An 18,716-nucleotide genomic window follows, 5' to 3' on the forward strand; every position below is an offset into this window, starting at 1 on the left:
ATGTAGATGTTTGACTGGAAATATCTGCATTTCTACACTGGAAAATTACCCACACTGGTCATTATATGAAGCAGTTCTACACTGTTACTGCATTTCTGCAGCAACCCACGTGCTTCGCTTGCAGGGTTGCTTTTACCTAAGGTTTGGAATTTAAAAGTTGGTTTATTAGATGAGACATTGACATTTCCTAGCCACTTACCTACTGTCTCCTTTTTAGCCCCTCACTTTCAGCACCTCACCTGATTTCACACTTGTGAAATCAGCCTTCCAGGTGTAATTCTGGTCATAGATAAAATTGTGAAAGCATTGAATATCAGCTTGACCATCTCCCATCACGCTTGTAAATCACTTTTTCTCATACCTGGGACTTATTTGCAAGCCTAAGATGCTTTCCAGTTGCCCACAACCAAACCTTGGGCATTTCTAAGGTGAAAACATGCAAAGACTTCAGGTGTGTGATGAAAACCCCTTCCCCTCGGAGATATTCAGATTGTATCAGGGGATCCTCTAAACATCAATGTCTTAAAAGGTTGAAATTATAACAATAATTGAAAAGTGAAGTTTTTTGGAGACAGATGACCTTGCTCTATACCCATGTCACAGATTTGCATGGCTGTTCACATCATCTGCATGAAAATATTTTAACTTTGTGTTAACCATAGTGACTTGCAAATGTATGACTATTAAAAACATTAAAAAAACAATGCATTTAACAAAGGTGTGTTTATTTCCATGTATTGCTTATTACACTTTTCTTGCCATAGTTTTATCTAAACCCAGCTCAGAATCTTCTTCTAAGGCACGTATTAGTAGCATATGCTCTTCAGATACAGAATCCCTTTGGTCAACATGCAACATTCAAATATCTCTTGGCAATATACTTCTACAAAATATTTACAACATTTGGCAATAGTAAACCTTAACCCCATGATCCCACACCCCAGGGGAGGTGGGGGGCATATACAAAATCATCACTGGTCAAACACTAGTGTAATATCCATTCACTTTAAAACAGCTTTATATGTGGATTGGAGAAGAGTTTAAAAATAATTGTGGGTCAAAGGTATGGAGGGCATTGAGTTAGCCAATAGGGCAACCCTAATTAGTTCTCTCTGCCTCTGGCTTTAGGGGTAATCAATACAAGTAAACCTGTAGTTTAAAAGTCTATGTGGAAATTCAGATTGTAATAGAAAATAAATTAAGGACTCATTACTTCAAAGGAAATTCATTATATAATATTTTTCAGATAGGCATCTCTCTAGTGCTTTTTTATTATTTTTAAAAGTGTGTAGCTGAAGTTATCTAGTGCATTTTAAACATGATTCAACATCAGGGTAAACACATATTCCAGTGATGCTTTCTTTGCCTAAAATAAACCAATATGGGGTATTAGCTTGGGGCACTATCTTCAGAACTTATGGTACATTCTTATGAATATCCTTCTGGTAGCAAATTTAATCCTTCAATTTTGGAATGGGGAGGCATGAGCCAAAGCCAAGTGGCACCTCCTATAATGCCTGTTACAAACAAGCTGCTCTGTGAATACTGGTTAAATACAGTAATCAAGGAAATCATATTTTTTATTGAATAAAAGGTTAAAACATTTTCTTGTACGTTTCTTCAATGAAATACTCTTATATTTTGCATTCGTTAGTTTGAATGTATACAATTTAGTTTAAAGCCCCTTCAACATGCAATGGTGTGTCTAAAGTATAAATATATTGCGGTAATTTCAAAATTAAGAGAAAAGAATGTGACATCTGTCCTATATGGACCTCAGCTCACCTCAGCTGGTTTCATAGGCCAGAGTCAACAAAGATCTATTGTAATTCAACAAACACAATAGCAAAGAGTCAATCTGATAAGCCAGATCTGATAAATCCAATTCTGGATCATGAGAAAATACTATTTCTAAAAATACAATATTAAAAGTCAAGATTTAATTACAGAAGTATCTTTATTTTAAAAAAAGGAGGAGCCAATTATTTGTGGGCATTGTAAATACTTTCACTATCTAAAGACTATCTGGAATTACTAAAAGAATCTATATTTTATTCATGAATATCGACCCACTGGATCAAAGTGTTATTTTCCAGTTTAGGCTTTACAAATGTTTCTGGTACCTAGGTCCTGGCAAGTGCACTTGCTCTTGCCCCAGTCCCAACGTGATCACTGCACCCAATCTCTGAAGTGTTACAAAGAATGATGAGCCAAAACTTCAGGGGTTCCTGAAAGCTGGTATTAAATTAAAAACAAAGCAGCCAAAATTCTTTGCAAATGACTTCTCTGATGGGAACAATTATTTCCAACCTGTGTCAGAGGAGAATTCTCTTCTAGGTGCCTAGGGAAGAGTGATAAAAATGCTGAGTGTATTAGTCAAGGTCATCTGGGAAGACTGTTCTGTGGTTTATTCTTCCGAGCCCCTGAGTCATCTAACATTATTGATATACCTGTAGCATGATTATCAATGTAACTAATACATTTTTTTTAAATACGGCATGTAACACCCTCACCTTTAATGTTTCTCAGATCATAACTTCACTAGCTCAGCTAAGAGGCTTCCCCAAACTGGAGCTATTCTACTCATATATTTACTTAGTTTCAAAGAGCAGGAAGCCCGCAAAGGTGGAGAAGCGTTGGTGGTCCCCATGGAGAGCGCCATTGCCCATTCTCAGCCAAACTTCATCCCCTTTGGCTAGCTTCAGCACAGCATGGTTGCTGGATGTATCTGATTTCCCCTTTGTTTCATAGCTGGAAAGGAAAAGAGGCAAAAACTACTTAGTCTTTGCAGTGGACAGCCAGCTCGTCACCAAAATCTGTCTTCCTCCTCTCATGTGCTTAAGTATAGTCCTGTGATTAAGTTCTCAAAATGGAGCGTGAGCAGAAATGACGTGTGCCACTTCTAGTGCTGGCCAATAACACTCTTGAAAACACCTGTCCTTGCTTCTTCTTCATTATGACTGTCTGGAATGTTAATGACAATGACTAGAATGACCTTGGAAGCCACATGTTGATGTCTAGGTTCTTGAAGACTGTATAGAAGAGAACTCTCTCTCCCCTGCCCCAACCTGAAACATCCACTCTGGGCTGTTTGAGGAGAAGAAAGTTCTATTATGTTTGAGCCATTACGTTAGGTATTTGTTACAACAGCTTGGCTTCCCCCAACTAATCTAGATTCTGGTACTAAAGGACAGTGCTGCCATGACCCAGATGAAAATATGTTGCATTGGCTGATGGTCAGGCAGGGAGCAGCAAGGAAACAAATATTGTGTGTTGGAAAGCAGAATACCCATGTTATGCTGTGGCAAAACATTTGGGAAAACGCAATAACTTGGAAGATAGGCCTATTGCCCGTACACTTAGTAAAGGAATGATTGGAAAAGCCAAAATACTCTCCGCTGCTTTTGAAAAGATGTTTCTGAAAAATATGAGCTTAGACTAGAACTGACATGTTTGAAGCAGAGGAAGTCGAGTCTAGACAGCTGGGGCACAACAAGGTTGGAAAAGCCAAGTGTTTTTATACCTGGAAGAGCAGAGGTAAAGATGATAAAGACTTCTCAGTCAATCAAATAGACACAGCTATGGCACATTCTGATGGATTAAAAATGTTGCCTTTTCTTTTTTGGCATTTCAAATACACCCGCCCACTCAGGCCAGGCTCCAGAAGAAAACATATCAATTGTCACAAGTCATCAAAAATAATAGGGAAAAGGTAACAGCCACAGCGTTTTTCAATTATAAGTCATAGCCCATTTAACTGTGGGGAAGGTGTTGGCTCTCTGCCTCTGTGCCACATCCTGAGCTAACATCAGAGTAAAGTGCAATATTTCTTTTTGAAATATGTGTTCCCTAAGGAGCCCTGGGGCTAGGCTGATAGGATCAGAGCAGTAGCACAGTGTGAAGCAGGGAACCTACTCCCAGCTCTCTCAATCTGCTGGCCCAGAACAGATGCTATCAACAGAGCTAAGCCTAAGCCTGGGGCAAAAGGCGCAGGACAGTAGGAAAGAAAAAATGGTAGAGAGAGGGAAAAAATAATGACTTGAGAAAGAATCCAAATGACTGGCCATGGGGAATGCTGCTAGTAATCAATTCAAGGCCTCTTATCACCTTGCTGATACTCAAGTTCAGCAGATTTATTTCTTCCCAAATAGTAATGATTGGCACGTGGCCATATACTGGTATATGAAGGCTCTCACTTAGGACAGGGGCTATGCCAGGCTCTGTGATTCCTATACACTTTCCTGTCATTGGGCATTCTTTGAGCAAACAATGGGGACATCGATGAGACCTGTCACAGAAGAGACCACCTACCTGTACATGCTGAAGACTGTATTGCCATTGTGCATGAGGTACACATACACTTCCTCAACATCCTCGTGCTTCATCATGCTGAACGTGAAGAAATACACACCTGAAAAAGGCAAGTATTTATCCATGTTTCTATTAACATATTTTACCTTGAGTATCTGAAGATAGCACAGAGATAGGCCAAATGATTTCATACTTCTTTTGTTGATATTCTACATAGCGTGTAGTTTCTTCTTGGCCTTTGTGTGCATGAGTGTCCTTTTTCTGCTCACTTTCAAAATTTTTTGAGACTTTCTCAATGTGTACATTGTGTATCCCTAATAAGATTAAAAAGTCTTTAAGGGAAGGAGTCTACTTTACTTTAGCTGTAAGTGCCTTGTCCCCTGACAAAGTGCTTAGAGCAAAGTACATGCTATTTCAGGTATAGGTTAACTGCCGTCAGCATCTACCACAGGACTCAGACTGGCAAGGTACAGAGCCTTGTGGATGAGCACGTGATGCTCCATGGCCTGACAAAATGAGCGAAGTATAACACTATAACAGATGACTATACTTGCCAAAGGAACCAGCCAAAGATAAGGAAATACTGAAGCACAGAATAAATGTTTACTAGTTCTAAAGAAATAGCTCCAGTAATTTCTCGTTATTCATTGTAAGTCGGTGAAATTATGTACAATAAACAGAAAGGTCCAACTTGGATTCAGCAATAGGACCTTGTCATGAAAAGTTGGTATCCCCCTCATTTGAAAAAGACCAACACATTTTAAGAGATTTGAGTTTTCTTATAAGAGCCTAGGGTTCCTAATTGAAAGCAGTTAATATGACCTGATATACTCTAAATGCCAATGCAGAAGATACTTTTACTGAATGATTAAGAAGAATCCAATAGTAGAGAGACATGCTAAAAGATAAATCTTTTTTTTTTTTTGCACCCAACCCCACCAGAAAAATCTTTCCAACTCTAAATGATCTTGGATTTGGGTGTGCATTTTGGAAAGGTGAATGGACATAAGTCATCAAGCTCTTCTTGATTTCCATGTTATATTTTCAAACTAATGGCCTTTCAAGAGAAAAACCCAGAAACATCTAAAAAAAAAAAAAAGCACTGAACAGTTTTATTTATTTTCCAAAAGTGCAATCAAGTAAGATAGAAGCTATAATGTGCCACATTGATCCATCTAGTTCTTAGTCAATTCGAACCAAATGAGGAAGTATGACTATGCTTTGTCTAGTACCAGAAATGCATATTCAACTTGCTGGGATCAAAGGAAATGGTATAAAAATTCATCTTGCTCATTCATATGCCTAGAGATTGGCCCACAGATGAAAAGTAAAGGCAGATAAAAATTAAAGAACTCAAAGAAAGTAGTTGATAGGTGTTTAGTTTTTCACATTTTACAATTTCATATTAGACACACACATGACAATTTTCAGTGCCTCAGGAAGATACAGCTGGAATCAAAATGACAGGAAAATATATTGGTTTTCCTAAAGAAAGATGAGTACTATGAAAAATAGATTGCAGAAACGTTTTAGAAAGAGCAGATTAAGAAACCAGATGGTGAATAAATGAAACGTCTAGAGTTGGAAATACAGAAGTGAATGTATATTACATCCACACATGGCTTTCCTCTGCAAGGGAAGGTACTGAAACCAGAGGCAACACACCTGCACTGTAGTTCCAGGCCTGTGTATTGCTGTCACTGCAAAAATCAGCCTTCTCTGTTTCATCACTCCCCAAGTCAAATAAAATAAAATAAAATAAAATAAAATGGCCTTTTTGCCATCTATTGGATGAGGTTGAAACAGAAAACTATGAGAGTCAAATGATGGCTGTTATTGTCAGAATGATGTCCAACCCAAGAGAGTTCTAAAACACTAAACTAAACCCTTAGGCTGTGATTGTGAAGCCATTGAACTCTGTGAAACCATTGACCAGGTATAGCTAGGCACTAATATAATCTGTGGCACTGATGGTGTCTAACAGAATAGTTCTAGGAAAATTATAATAACATAAAGCTTCAGAGCAGAGCATATGAGAATGTTCAAAGCTGATTGAAATGTGATGAAAAATTGCTTCAACTACTTCATATGTCTGTTCATTTCTGACTTAAGCTGGGGGAAAAATAAATCCAGGCACACATTAAAAGTGCTTGTGACAAATCTAACATGACCGATTCAAAAAAATAGGGTCAGGCACTCCTTGGGGTGGTGGCAAGGGGAGGACACAGTTATGACATTTATACTATGAGAATTATATTCTAAGGACTTTCAAAAGCTGAGAAAACTATGCCCTCTTAGGGATTATTTGGTTCAGTTCAAATCAGAGCTAATAATCTTAATAACCACGGCCATAGTTTTTAAAGGCGTTTTTGTCTTTTCAGAGTCTAATTCATTTGCTTTGAAATCCAACAGAAACCTATATGAGCTGCTTGTTTTAGCCTGCAACAGAAAGAATGTTTAACTATCCTAATGTCTTCCTTTATTCCTCTCCCTTCATACTTCCCTCCTATCCTCCCTTCCACCTTCCTTCTGTCCTTCCTTTCTTCCTTCTTTTTCTTGATTACTAGATTGATTAATTCAGTCATTCATTTATTTTTACATCTCACCTGATACTGGGGCCCCAAATCTACCAGTCATGACGTCAAAGAAGTTTCCGATGTTGGTCTCAACACTGCTGAAGATAATTCCACTGTTCTGATTGCTAAAGTGAGTTGCTAGAGAAGCCATGAACGCAATCTACAGAAAGAATTGGTGGCCAATTAATTGGCGATTTATCTTACAGAAACAAAGTTTTTATACAGGTTAATTTATTGCAACATTATTCATAACAGCAAGATTGGCAATAATGTCAATCTATGGAGAAAAGTAAATAAATTATGGTAATTCCTAACATTTTTATGCCATGCAGCCAGTACAATGATAATGTATAGCAACAGTTCTGAACATAATTTTCCAAGATCATTAGTCTTTGAAATGCTTTTGGAAATTTTGAAATTCTATTATCAAATAATACTGGAGAAATTTAGATAAATTCTCCGCTGATAGCTATTAAATGCACATTGGCATATTAAAGGATCGGAGAAACCCAGCAATCAAACATCATTTTAGTTTTGTTAACCCTGCATTATTTTTTCCCCAAAAGAAGTCTATTAATTCTTATGGAATAAATTATTTGAATGCACTTTGAGAATTCTTGATTTTGATCTAAGCATATGTATGTAAATAATGGGAAAATATCTTTAATACATTGTTTACTTACAAAGCAGGGCACACAAGGTCATTAATGGCCTGAGAATGGACATTTTTAAGGATGTCTGTGTGGGTGGTGTTATTGTTTGGGCAAATTGAGAAAAATAACTGCAACAATATCCACAAAATTATTAATAGCATGTCTCAAAGATATGAGATTGAGTCCCAGCTCTATTAATTCTTTGTCACTTAGCAAGTCATTTAGTATTTGAGCACCAAATTTTTATATCCCCTAAGTGGAAAATGGGGCACTACTATTACTTTTCTTCCCCCTCCTCCTACTGCTACTGCTACAACTATTGTTACTACATCGGTACTACAGATGTCCAAAGACAGTGTTGAAGTTTCAAATATTAAAAATTGACAATAATAGAAGAGCCTTAGGATAATATCACCTGTCAAGAAATGCTTTTGCTCAAAACCTCCACAGGAGAATTAACTTTGAAAGTCAGTGCCAATCCTTTGTCCAAATGAGTCACTGGGACTGAGTGTGAATTAGATTAATAAATTCTTTAACTTGCTGAATTTATTTGTCTTCAAAGAATGTGAAGTCCCCTCCTTCACATTCTGCCTAAAACCCAAATGATTGTATTGTGGTTTTAGGGTAAAATAGTTGATGGAGCAAATTTAATAATTGCCCAGAGTGTTCTCTACCAAACTGGCTACTCCAGGGCCCTTTAGCCATGGTTTCATTATTCCTAGATTCTGGGTTACAGTTTCTAGCCGGGAGATCTTTATTGTCCACCTTAGTAGATATCTTAACCTGCCATCTCTCTCCCTTTTCTTTATAAATTTATACTGGCACATATATCCCAGGTTGCTGAAATTACTAAATGGCATTCATTAAAAAGTTACTAAAAACCAAAAAAAGCATTAGAGTAACACATTAACTATTCAAGTTATTTTAAACTTGAAAAACCAAGGCCCAGAAAAGTGACGAAACTTATCCAAGGTCAAACAACAACCATGTATGCCCAAATAAAAGGCAAAGTTTCCTCTGTTTGAGCTTTCAAACAAGAATCACTTCATATTCTAGTTTTTCTGAAGTCTCTCATGTTACAGGATTTTCTCTCAATTACTTTGTTTCAGCTACAAGTCACTATTTTGGGAAGACATTAGCTAAAAATGAACTTAATTTTAAAAATGCTAGTCTTCAATATTGATAGAAGTCCCTGAAAGAATCAGTTTTAAAATATTAGCAAAAAGAAAAAAAATTAACACAAACTTAGTAATTTTTCTTGGTGACCAAACCTCTCATTTACAAGTTTAAGATATTGTTGACAACAAGAATTTTAAAGGTCATTTAACAGAGCAATGGACAGTGAATAAATAGCTACTTGAGTTTGGGGTAAAATATACAGCTATAACCTCATAAATGGATTTTTAAAGCTATCCTGAAGTGAGTATGACCTTGTCCAGAACACTCTGAGTAGATAACTCAAAAATAAAATGTATCCAGTTGATAAAGAAGATACTGGCAAGAAAAGTTTAAATAAAAATTGCATCACAAAATCTGAGTTGACAGAAAACAATATGTATTAATATCCATGTATGTGATTTAAATATGTAAATATAATAAAATCAATAAAACTTTATAAGTAGACATTTCACCATTTCATTTATGTATCTAAATATTTATATATTCAAGTTGGCCCAAATCCTTTTTATCTAACATATCTTCTCATTGGAGAATAGATGAGTTCATATTCAGGGATGCCTTGGATTTGGGTTCTATGAGGAGGTTGGATTTCACTCTTCTTAAATTTCTCGCCTCCCTAAGAATGATCTCAAACCGTCTCTTTGGACAGCACAGGCCCCATGCACACATCCTGCATGAACGTGGTGTGCGTGAGCGAATGCACACTCAGATTTACTCAAGATTGATGGTGGTGCCTGGAAGTACTCAGACCTGATTCCTGGCCACTTGTGGTCAGGAAGGTTTAGAAGTCAGGAGATGGTTTACCTGCAGTTCTGGTGGAACGCCAGGGTAGCCCTTCTCTCCTTTGGGGCCGTGATGCCCCCGCTCCCCTCGAGGCCCCAGGTCACCTTTGTCACCTTTCTCACCTTTGGCCCCTTCATGGCCAGTGGCTCCATTATTACCATTGTTTCCGTGGTTTCCTTAAACAACCAGAGAGCATCGTGTGAGAAAACCCAGTCGCTCATGCTCACCATTTATTTTTAGACAAACTGTCCAAACGGAATTGTAAAACGGACCATTTGAAACAATCCCAAATGCAGCCTAGGGGACCTCTTTTAAACAAGGCACTAGGCTCTGAAAATAGCCTTAGAGATCCTAAGGCTCCAAAGCCTGTTCAGCCTGTAAAGCAAAGCTTGGATGAAATACTGTGTAGAAGACTGATTATCACATTATAATTTAAAACAGCAAAGATTAGAAGCCTAAATATCCACCAATACTGGAAGGGCTAAATTTTTTTAAATGGCATATTCAAGTAAATGATGCTATATAGTCATTAAAAAATAATACTAAGCAAAAATATTTAATGATATATAGTGATATTCATGATATTTTTAGATTAAAATGCTATGAATAAATAGAGATAGCATAATACTATTTTTATTTGGAAAAATTATGTATGTATATATTACATCCATAAGGCAAAAAGATTAACTAAATTACATAAAATATTTACAGTGATTCCTTTCTAAACAGACAAAATGTGAGTGAGTTTCATGCAATTCTATGTATATTTTCTATTTCTTTGAAGTTTTCTACAAAGGATACATATCATTTTTATAACTGAGGAAAAAGTAAACTCATTGATTAAAAAAGTCATACCAATAATTTTGAAAGCAAGAGTTCAATATAATTTCAACTCTTCAATTTGCCAGTAAGAGATGATTTCTGTGCCTGTTCCTTATTTTTATATTTGCCTGTTCCTTTTGCTGTTTATTTTGCATGCTACCTTTGATCAGGCATCATACTAGGCTTACAATCTTTCCAAATGGGTGAACTCTGTTTGACAAGTTAATGTATTCAGTAACAAAGCCATTCCTGATGGGAAACATTTAACCAAGGCCAGCCTGTCCTGCAGCCTCAGAAGAGATGAGACCTGAGAAGATTTTAGAAGGGTCTAAATATCCCCCACTCTACATCACTGCACCTGCTGGCTGCTGGCCCTCCATGGGGGGCAATGACATAGCCAGTAATCATAGTTTAAAGTCTAACACAGGATTTTCTGATCATAAATTTGGTTTTGTGTGAGAAGCTACTCAAAATTACAAAAAAATTAAACCACATTTGATAAATATTAACACCAATGGGGGTAAGTCAGAGAAGAGCAGGTGGACTTTGGCCAAACCCTAAGACTAGGTCCTACCCCCAGGAATTGACCTGAGAAAGAAGAGGACAAAAAAAAAAAAATCCAACCCAGATAGATTTCGGGGTTCTAGGATAGAGAGGACCTGGGCTTCCCTTTCCCCAGCTGACCCAGGGTAGTAGCAAGCTCCCAGGATTCCTCTGAGCTGGGGACACCGGCGCATTAGAGATGGCCAAAATGTTGGCCCAGAGGGGCCCAGTGTAGCTCCAGATCATTCCCTGTGCCACCACGAGTTCCAGGAGTGGAAAAATGTTTCCGTAGGCCCAGGAGAGGCACGAGAGTCAACTGAGAGACAGCTGAGTACGTGGAGCCCCTGAAACTGGTGGAAGAAAAGCTTAACTGAACCTGGAGTCACACAGAAAGATGCACAGCCCAGTGAACGGCACCATGAAGGTGACCGCAGCTCAATCCAGTAAGCTCTTCCCTCTCTCCTGCCAGGCTTCATAAATCCTCTGAAAGCTATTAACAGATACAGTGTACTGTATACAGCCCATTATGGCAGAAATGCTGGAGCTAAGACAATGTCCCAGTGAAGATCTAGTAGTTTCAGACTCAGTGCTGGTGAAAAGCATCCCAGCCTATGAACCTGGTACCCCAGGGGGCCTAGAGCCTAGTGGACTCTGTGAGTGGTTCAGAGAATAAATACTGCAGGGTTTATACTATTCTACTTACACTAGCTTAAAAAACCCAGCTCCCCACCCAACTCTCTTTCTGCTGGGTTTGCCGTGCATACCCTTCGCATCACACACAGGGGCCCGGATTGTCTAGGTCTGCCCTTGCCTCCTGTTTTGGCCCAGTCTGCAGTTAGACTGGCAGCACGTCTCACTCATCCTTACCTGGAATGCCGGGAGGGCCTGGTGGCCCAGGTGGGCCTTGGTAGCCTCGGAAGCCGTAGTCTCCATGACAACACTTGCTGCAGTCTGGGGGCAGTGCGCCAGTTTGTGGAGACTTTAAAAAGATAGAAAGAGAAGCTTCAGGGAAAGGTACTTGTGAGCAATGAGGATTTTTATACTTCCTCTTGGTCCTTAGGTAAGTTTAACTTCAATCAACCCACAACAACATCAGAAAAGATGGGATGGGGGAGATGTATCCATGGCACAGGGTCAGGGAGTAAGTAGCTCAGGTGAGTCAGTGATCACAGGAAGAGGCAACAAGAAAGTCAGTAGCATGGGGTGGAAGCAGGGGTGGTATTTCTGGAAAGTTCCTTCCTGCTGCTGCAGTGACAGCAGAGGAGGCAACTTCTTCAGAAGTGGACTTGGAAGCCTTTCCTCCCTTTCCCAACTGCAAATAGCCTCAGATGGAGCTAGATTGAGTAGATGACCCTTAAATTACAAGAATTATCTACCTCAAACATAGCTACTAAGCACTCACTGCCTGCTTGATACTGGGTTAAGAGCTGGATTAAGAGTTTTGGAAACCCTGAATTGTATACACTAGTTTTTCAAAACAGCCACAACACACTTATGCCTTAGGAAATTGGGGAAATAAAATATTCTGTAGTCTAATTGAGTTATTTATTTATTTAAATTGACAACTCAAACTGCATATATTTATCATGTATGACATGCTGTTTTGAAATATGAACACATTGTAAAATGGCTAAATCAAGCTAATTAACATATGCATTACCCCACAATTTTTTTTTTGCAGTGAGAACACTTAAAAGCTACTCTCAGCAATTTTCAAGAATGCGATACATTGTTATTAACTATAAGTTCAATATAGTTTTATTGATTACCTACATCTCAAAACAACTTTTACTTCTTCATAAGTATTTAACAAGAGTTCTGCTTCACACATTCCACTTCAAAATGTAAGATGGCAATCCCACTGTTTGAACCAATATTTAATGAGCACTTAGTGGGTATGAAGTATGCTCAAATATGACAGTGAGCTAAATGCATATTTATACAAAGATAAATTTCTAGAATTTGTACTTCCTATGAAGGAGCCAGAGATCTAGTGGAAGCTGATTGGCAGAAGAGTTCAAGTTGCTCATGAAATTTGAACTGTCATCTAAATTGGCAACTTGCCTTTTAATTATGTCATATAAAATACTTCTGAAAACTTTCCTGGACATCAGTCATAATTCAATGGTCTTTTTAAAGTAGCATGTCGTTGCTAAGGGTTTTCATCAGGGAAGGAAGGGAGGGAGGGTAGGAGGGAAAGCACAAAGGAAAGGGAGGAAGAAAAAATTTAAAATTCAAGTTTTCTCTATCACTAGAAATTCAAACACAAAACTGGGTCAAGGCTTCACGTTGTTGAACAGTTAGGCCTTACTTTTACTTTTTTTAAAATGAAAAATGGGCTTGGACTTTATCCTCATTCTCTCATCCCTTTTCCTAAAGTTTTCCACCAAACTATTCAAGGAAAACACCAAACAGCTTCTGTAGTCCAGGCATTCTCCTGCAACAGCTCAGAATTCAAGTCTTGAGTGATCAGGAGCTATAATCTAGAGCTAACTCCTAGTCTTTTCTTCAGTTTACCAGGCCCAACCCTGGACAGGTAAGAGTCTGTGAAAACCTTTTGTGAAACTGGTAGAGAAAAGAAAATCAACTACAGCAATCACTCTGAGATGAGAGAACTCAGGCTACTTGGAAAGCGAAAGACATCACGGCACCACCCCACATTCGATCCAAAAATGCAATCTGAGAAGTAAGTATCCATATTTCCTGTTATGATTTTGCTAATGTGAAATACAGTTTTTGAAACCCCGGAAATTCAGGGCTCTGCCAATGATGAATTTTTGAGATGAAGAAGGGAGGAGACAGAGGGAAAGTCCTGAAGCGAAACCATTTGTGTAAAACAGAATGGAAATACTGAGATGCTTAAGAATGTTGGAAAAATCACCAGACTGGAACCAGCATTCTCATCTCGGTTCTGCATGACCTCAGAGAAGTCACTGCTCCCCGGACATCGTTTTTCTTGTCTACTAAATTAGAGGATTGGATGAGATGGTGTTGAGGCACAGAAACTGACTCCCCAAAATATGATGCTCTGGCACGCTGAGTGCTTTGAAAATGGAAAGGCCCCAGAAACAAGCCTCAGATCTAAGGGGAAGGGAGGACAGAAACATCCCACAGAGCAGAAGAGCAAAAACTGGCTTGATTTTGACTTTCAATGTGAATCCAAAGCGTGAAAGCCGGGAGCCACAATTCTTCTGAACTTTTGGGTTTTAAGCAGGAGGTGTCAGAAAAGTTACCCCAGGGATAACTGGCTTATGGCCAATCTTTTATTAAAAAAGAAGGAAAGAGAGAATGAGAGAAAGAAGTCTCAGATACAAGGTCTCTCTCTGATCTTCTCCTGCCTCTTGGTCTCTCTGATCCTCTGTCTGGAAGCACCAAGAGAAACTCTCTGGAATTTCCTTAATCTTACCGAGAAAGCTTCTTTCCAAAAGAGATGCAATTGTTTTAAGACCCCCTCTTTAGGAATCTCATCAAATAACCAGGAAAGATTAACCACCCAGAGATTGGGAGTTGTCACCAAGCCCAGAATTTTCATCTGTTTTCCTGAGGCAGTTCAGAGAGATGACCGGGGAGGCTTTATATGCATACTAAGACAGCCTTTGTTCACCGTGAGGTTCCACCCTCATCTTCCCCAGGGCTTAGAGGAACTTCTGGATTCCCACATCCCTCCTCTCCTATATACAAGGGCATATAAGCATCTGCATCTGCACTCCATTGGGTAAATGGATTATCATTGTGGTGTGACTCCCCTGTGCTATGCATGTTAAATAAATCTGCATGCCTTTTTCTCCTATTGATCTGCCTTTTCTCAGTCCATTTTCAGAGAAACTTCAGAGTATGAAGGAGGAAGCTTCCCCTCTTCCCTCTTACAATGGTCATGCATTTTCATTCCAGTTCTATGATACAAACAAAAATACTAAAGTCTTTCCCAAAGCCTCAAATAATAATTTAGAAAGATTTTGTTTTCAAAGCCTAGTATCTGCACACAAGAAGCTAGCTCCAGCCAATGGGGTTGCTTGGTACTAGAGCTAACTAGGACTGGGGGTGCGTGCTCAGGCTACTTGAGGGCACTTCAAGAGCATACAGCTGCCACCAAGACAGTGGGAGACTGCTGGTTACTACTATTCGGACACCTCCTGAGACCCTCCTATGCCCTTTCCTCACACGTTTCCCCCTTTGACCTCGTTTTTCAAAGTTCAGTCAAATGCAACAATGCTTGTGAGTCTTTTGCTGGACTCTCAGAACAAGTTGGACAAGTTGGACAGTTACCATCTATGATCTTCTTAAGTTTATCAGCCTCTTCCCCCAAATCAGGTCGAATTTGTACATGGAAGGCGTGCACATTTGCGGCATGGGAGGAGAGGGGTATGTCTAGGACAAGCTCCATCCATTTTGTATTACTAGGTGGAGGCCTAGGGCTAGTGACCTAGAATTGAGGTCTGCTACTGGTAAGTGACAGCTGGGAAAGTGAGTCCATGGTTCCTTCTTTAACCCAAAGAAGATGGACAAAAAGGGAGAAAAGTAGGAGAGAGGAATGGGTGTCCAGGAAGAGTAGGGGAGACTGATGTAAGTGAATGACAAAGACGCTGCGGAGAAGAAAATGCCAGGAAAAGGGAGTCCAGGTCTGCCCACCCCAGATCTCTGCCCGCTCTACTCCACCACGAACCCTACAGCCAGAGCTATCTTTCTAGAACACACATCTGATTGCCTTGCTGCCCTGCTATGAATGAACAAACAAACAAGCTTTTGCTAGCAAAGCAAAGTCTAAGCTCCTTAACCAGCTGGCAGAATCCTTCCCAGCCTGGCACTAACATTGTGTGATATACCCCCACCACGCACACACAGCCAACTCCTCACGGGCTCTCTTGAGTCTCTTCTGTAACACATTTATTTTTTCTTTTAAATCCCTGCTGTGGATGGCCATTCTTTTTGTCTCATCTTTTAGGATCCAACTCAGGCACCACCACCACTCTGAGACTTTTTCCTAACTGCCTTTTGTGTATTGACCTTGTTCATCACACGGTGTTTAATTAAACTTAATGTACTTAGCAAAAATTTATCCCCACTAGAGCCCCACACGACGATGGCTTGCAGATAGGAGTGCAGGCATGTTTATCTTTACATCATGGTCCCCATCCTACAGGGTGGCACAAAGTGGAAGCCCAGGGAATGCTTGGAGAAGAAATGAATGAAGAAAAAGGAGAAATAAAATAAAAGAAGAGGGTTGGGGGAAGTAGGCAAAGAAGGAAGAATTTATGACGACCAATTTTAAACTGAATCTGTCTCCACATCCATGGGTAGAAGAGTTGTACTGAAAACTTCTAGAATATCAGTGACTCTAAATCTCCTCAATATCTCCCACTGGGGTTTGTTTGAAAATACTTGAGGAACCCAGAATTAGAAGGGGGAAGGAGAATTGTGATTTGGATTTCAGTTGCCTGCTACGTGTTGGTTGCTAGGAAATAACGACCAATGGCAACCTCTAACTGACTGCCTTCTGTTCTCTCTGGGGGCTCACACTGTTGCAGCCAGGAAGGACACCATCTATGGAAATGGGAAGTTCAGATCAAGTCCGGGATAAAAATGAAGATATCTTCACCACTAAGGAACATGCAAATTAACATTAATCATCCTTTAGCCAAAAGGTTGTCAGATGAATGGACGAATCTCTAAAAGTGACTTTCAAAAAATAGGATATTTCAAGTTTATAATTTCTTCCATGGCTCCTTAAAGAAGCAATTTTCTCTTGACATGGCCCCACAGAATGGTTTGAGCAACTGCATTGTGTGGTCAAGTTAGAAGTCCCGGGTTAGTCCAGATCTGTGTCTGATTCTATGTATAACCAAATAATCAACTTAACTTCCCAATTCATGGCAGGAGAGGTTTAGATTTCAACCATGTGAAATTTTTAGGATCTATTTAATGCCTAAAAGTTATCAATTTTTGTAGTCAAACCTATTTATTCAAATATAATTCAAAGTAACTTTTCTTGCCCCCCTCCGTGTGTTTGTTTTTTAGGATACTAAATGCCTAGAAGGCAAGTCAAATCTGTTTCTTCCTGTTCTTAATGTTTTAAATTAAATTGAGTTCACTAGTTTGCAATTCACCATACTGAAAGCTTAACTCACTCACAAGCTACACTAAAAGAGTTAAAGATATTTTCTTAGCTGCTGAGCTTATACCCTGAGATGTCCTCTGTGACTATCAGGCATCAGATCAAACTATAATAATTAAAACAAAGCATAGCAGAAAAAAAAATCATATCATAAGGTTTGTGTTTAAATACATAGTCTATTTCAGATTTATCTTTTTAAACAGGCTCAACATAGAGGATTAACATCCTAGAATGCTATAAATCAAATAAACAAGACTGGCCTGAAATGTCACAGTGAACTCACACATCAAAGTAAAACAAAAAAAAAACTTTGATTGCTTTTGACAAACTCAAAGAGCAGCTTCTCTCTGTTGGAAAGGATTAAGAAAGCCTAGTTCTCTCAAGAACAGCAAATGGTTATCTGTCTGTCTATCTGTTTAGGTCAGCACTCCTTTCCTCACCAGCAGAGCAAGAAAGAAATCAAGCCCAGCATGGCAGGAAGCTGGCTGCCTGGGTTCCCCTTTCTGACAGGGGATGCCACGGCCACTTTTTATGCCATCACATCAGTGCTACCTCTGCTGACTTTCTAACAGAAGCCGGCAGTCCCTCTTGTACCCCAGAGCAATCCGGAAGAAGACCCACAAGCAGTATAGCAAACTTCTCCAAAGCACTGATCCTAAGAACTTTAGCCAAAGAAAGAATAGCAACAACAGCAGCCACAAAACTCATCAAGCTTTCACAGAAACCCTTAGAAGAGAATTCCGAGTACCTGGCCCCAGAATGTGGTGATCTGGGCTAGGTCATCTACCTCGGGGTGCGGTAGCTCATCTGGTCTCAGGGATTTTAGGTCTGCAGAAGTGTTATTATCCACAATCCCAGTTTTAGGATGGCTCCGCTCTCTCACTTTCTCCCTCCTGGAGCCGCTACGGCCAGTCTGCTGGTGGCTTTGCACTATTCTTGCCACCACGTTATTAGCTCTTCCGCTCACCTCCATGTATTCATCTTGACACAGGCAAAATGGGAGGAAAAGCAAAGCCAGCATGTGCCAACAGACGAGCTGCCTCCCGAGCATGGTTCTCTCAACAGAGCCACAGAGCGTCCTGGAGAAGACAGCGGGGCTCCAGGAACGTGGTCTCCTCGGGCAAATGCCAGGGCTGGAGCCGAGAGCTGCAGCAGCTGGGTGGTTTTATACTTTGGTGTGTAATAAATAAGGCTGCAGCCTCGCCAGAGTGACAGCAGCCCTCCCCCCGGGCAGAACAGCCCCCATTCATCACTTTCCCACACCACAGGCAGGACGGATTTGTGTGCACAGCTCCCAGTTGGCGGGGTTCGTAAATGTCACACCTTGGCACGTTTTTTGTTAAAGCGTGAAGAAAACATACACAACCAGCTGGAAACAGAGAGCATGTGTCCAGTGGTTTGCTTTCATGATTAGACATGGAAAGGCTGTGTATGCGTGGTCTAAAACGCCTTTTGGAAAAACCTACCCTCGCGCTTGCCAGGAAATTCGGGCTTAACTGCATCAGTTCCGTCTGGAATGGCAGTGGGAACCCATTCAGGGCAATCAAGAGAGCTCTCGCTCTCAGGTTGTTCGGTTAGCGTTTCCCCACTTTGGCACACTGAAAGTAACTCATTTCCCCTTCCGGATGCCAGCAGCAGAAGGCAGTTGGTTGCCTACGAAACACTGAGCTGAATTCAGATGCAGAGTGTCTGGATTTAGCAAAAGTATTTCCCTCTCCTAGGCTTTATTTCCTTTTC

The 18,716-nt window shown here is 39.9% G+C and overlaps 1 protein-coding gene across 2 annotated transcripts; it reads right to left on the reverse strand.

Annotated features, from left to right (window-relative positions):
* Positions 1-704: 704 nt before the first annotated feature.
* C1QTNF3 (C1q and TNF related 3) lies at positions 705-18,258 on the reverse strand. 2 transcript variants are annotated; one of them, XM_045565811.1, is made up of 6 exons: positions 17,728-18,258; positions 11,735-11,846; positions 9,524-9,678; positions 6,918-7,047; positions 4,312-4,411; positions 705-2,751 (listed from the first exon to the last, which is right to left on the reverse strand). In XM_045565811.1, exons 1-6 carry the CDS (start codon positions 18,028-18,030, stop codon positions 2,592-2,594), a joined length of 960 nt encoding a protein of 319 aa, XP_045421767.1. In that variant the 5' UTR covers positions 18,031-18,258; the 3' UTR covers positions 705-2,591. The 2 variants fall into 2 exon arrangements, with proteins under 2 accessions (XP_045421767.1, XP_045421768.1); XM_045565812.1 differs by having other exon boundaries at positions 17,947-18,139.
* Positions 18,259-18,716: the final 458 nt, after the last annotated feature.

The sequence above is a fragment of the Lemur catta genome, chromosome 12 (assembly GCF_020740605.2).
Source record: "Lemur catta isolate mLemCat1 chromosome 12, mLemCat1.pri, whole genome shotgun sequence".
In the NCBI taxonomy this organism is placed as follows: domain Eukaryota; kingdom Metazoa; phylum Chordata; class Mammalia; order Primates; family Lemuridae; genus Lemur; species Lemur catta.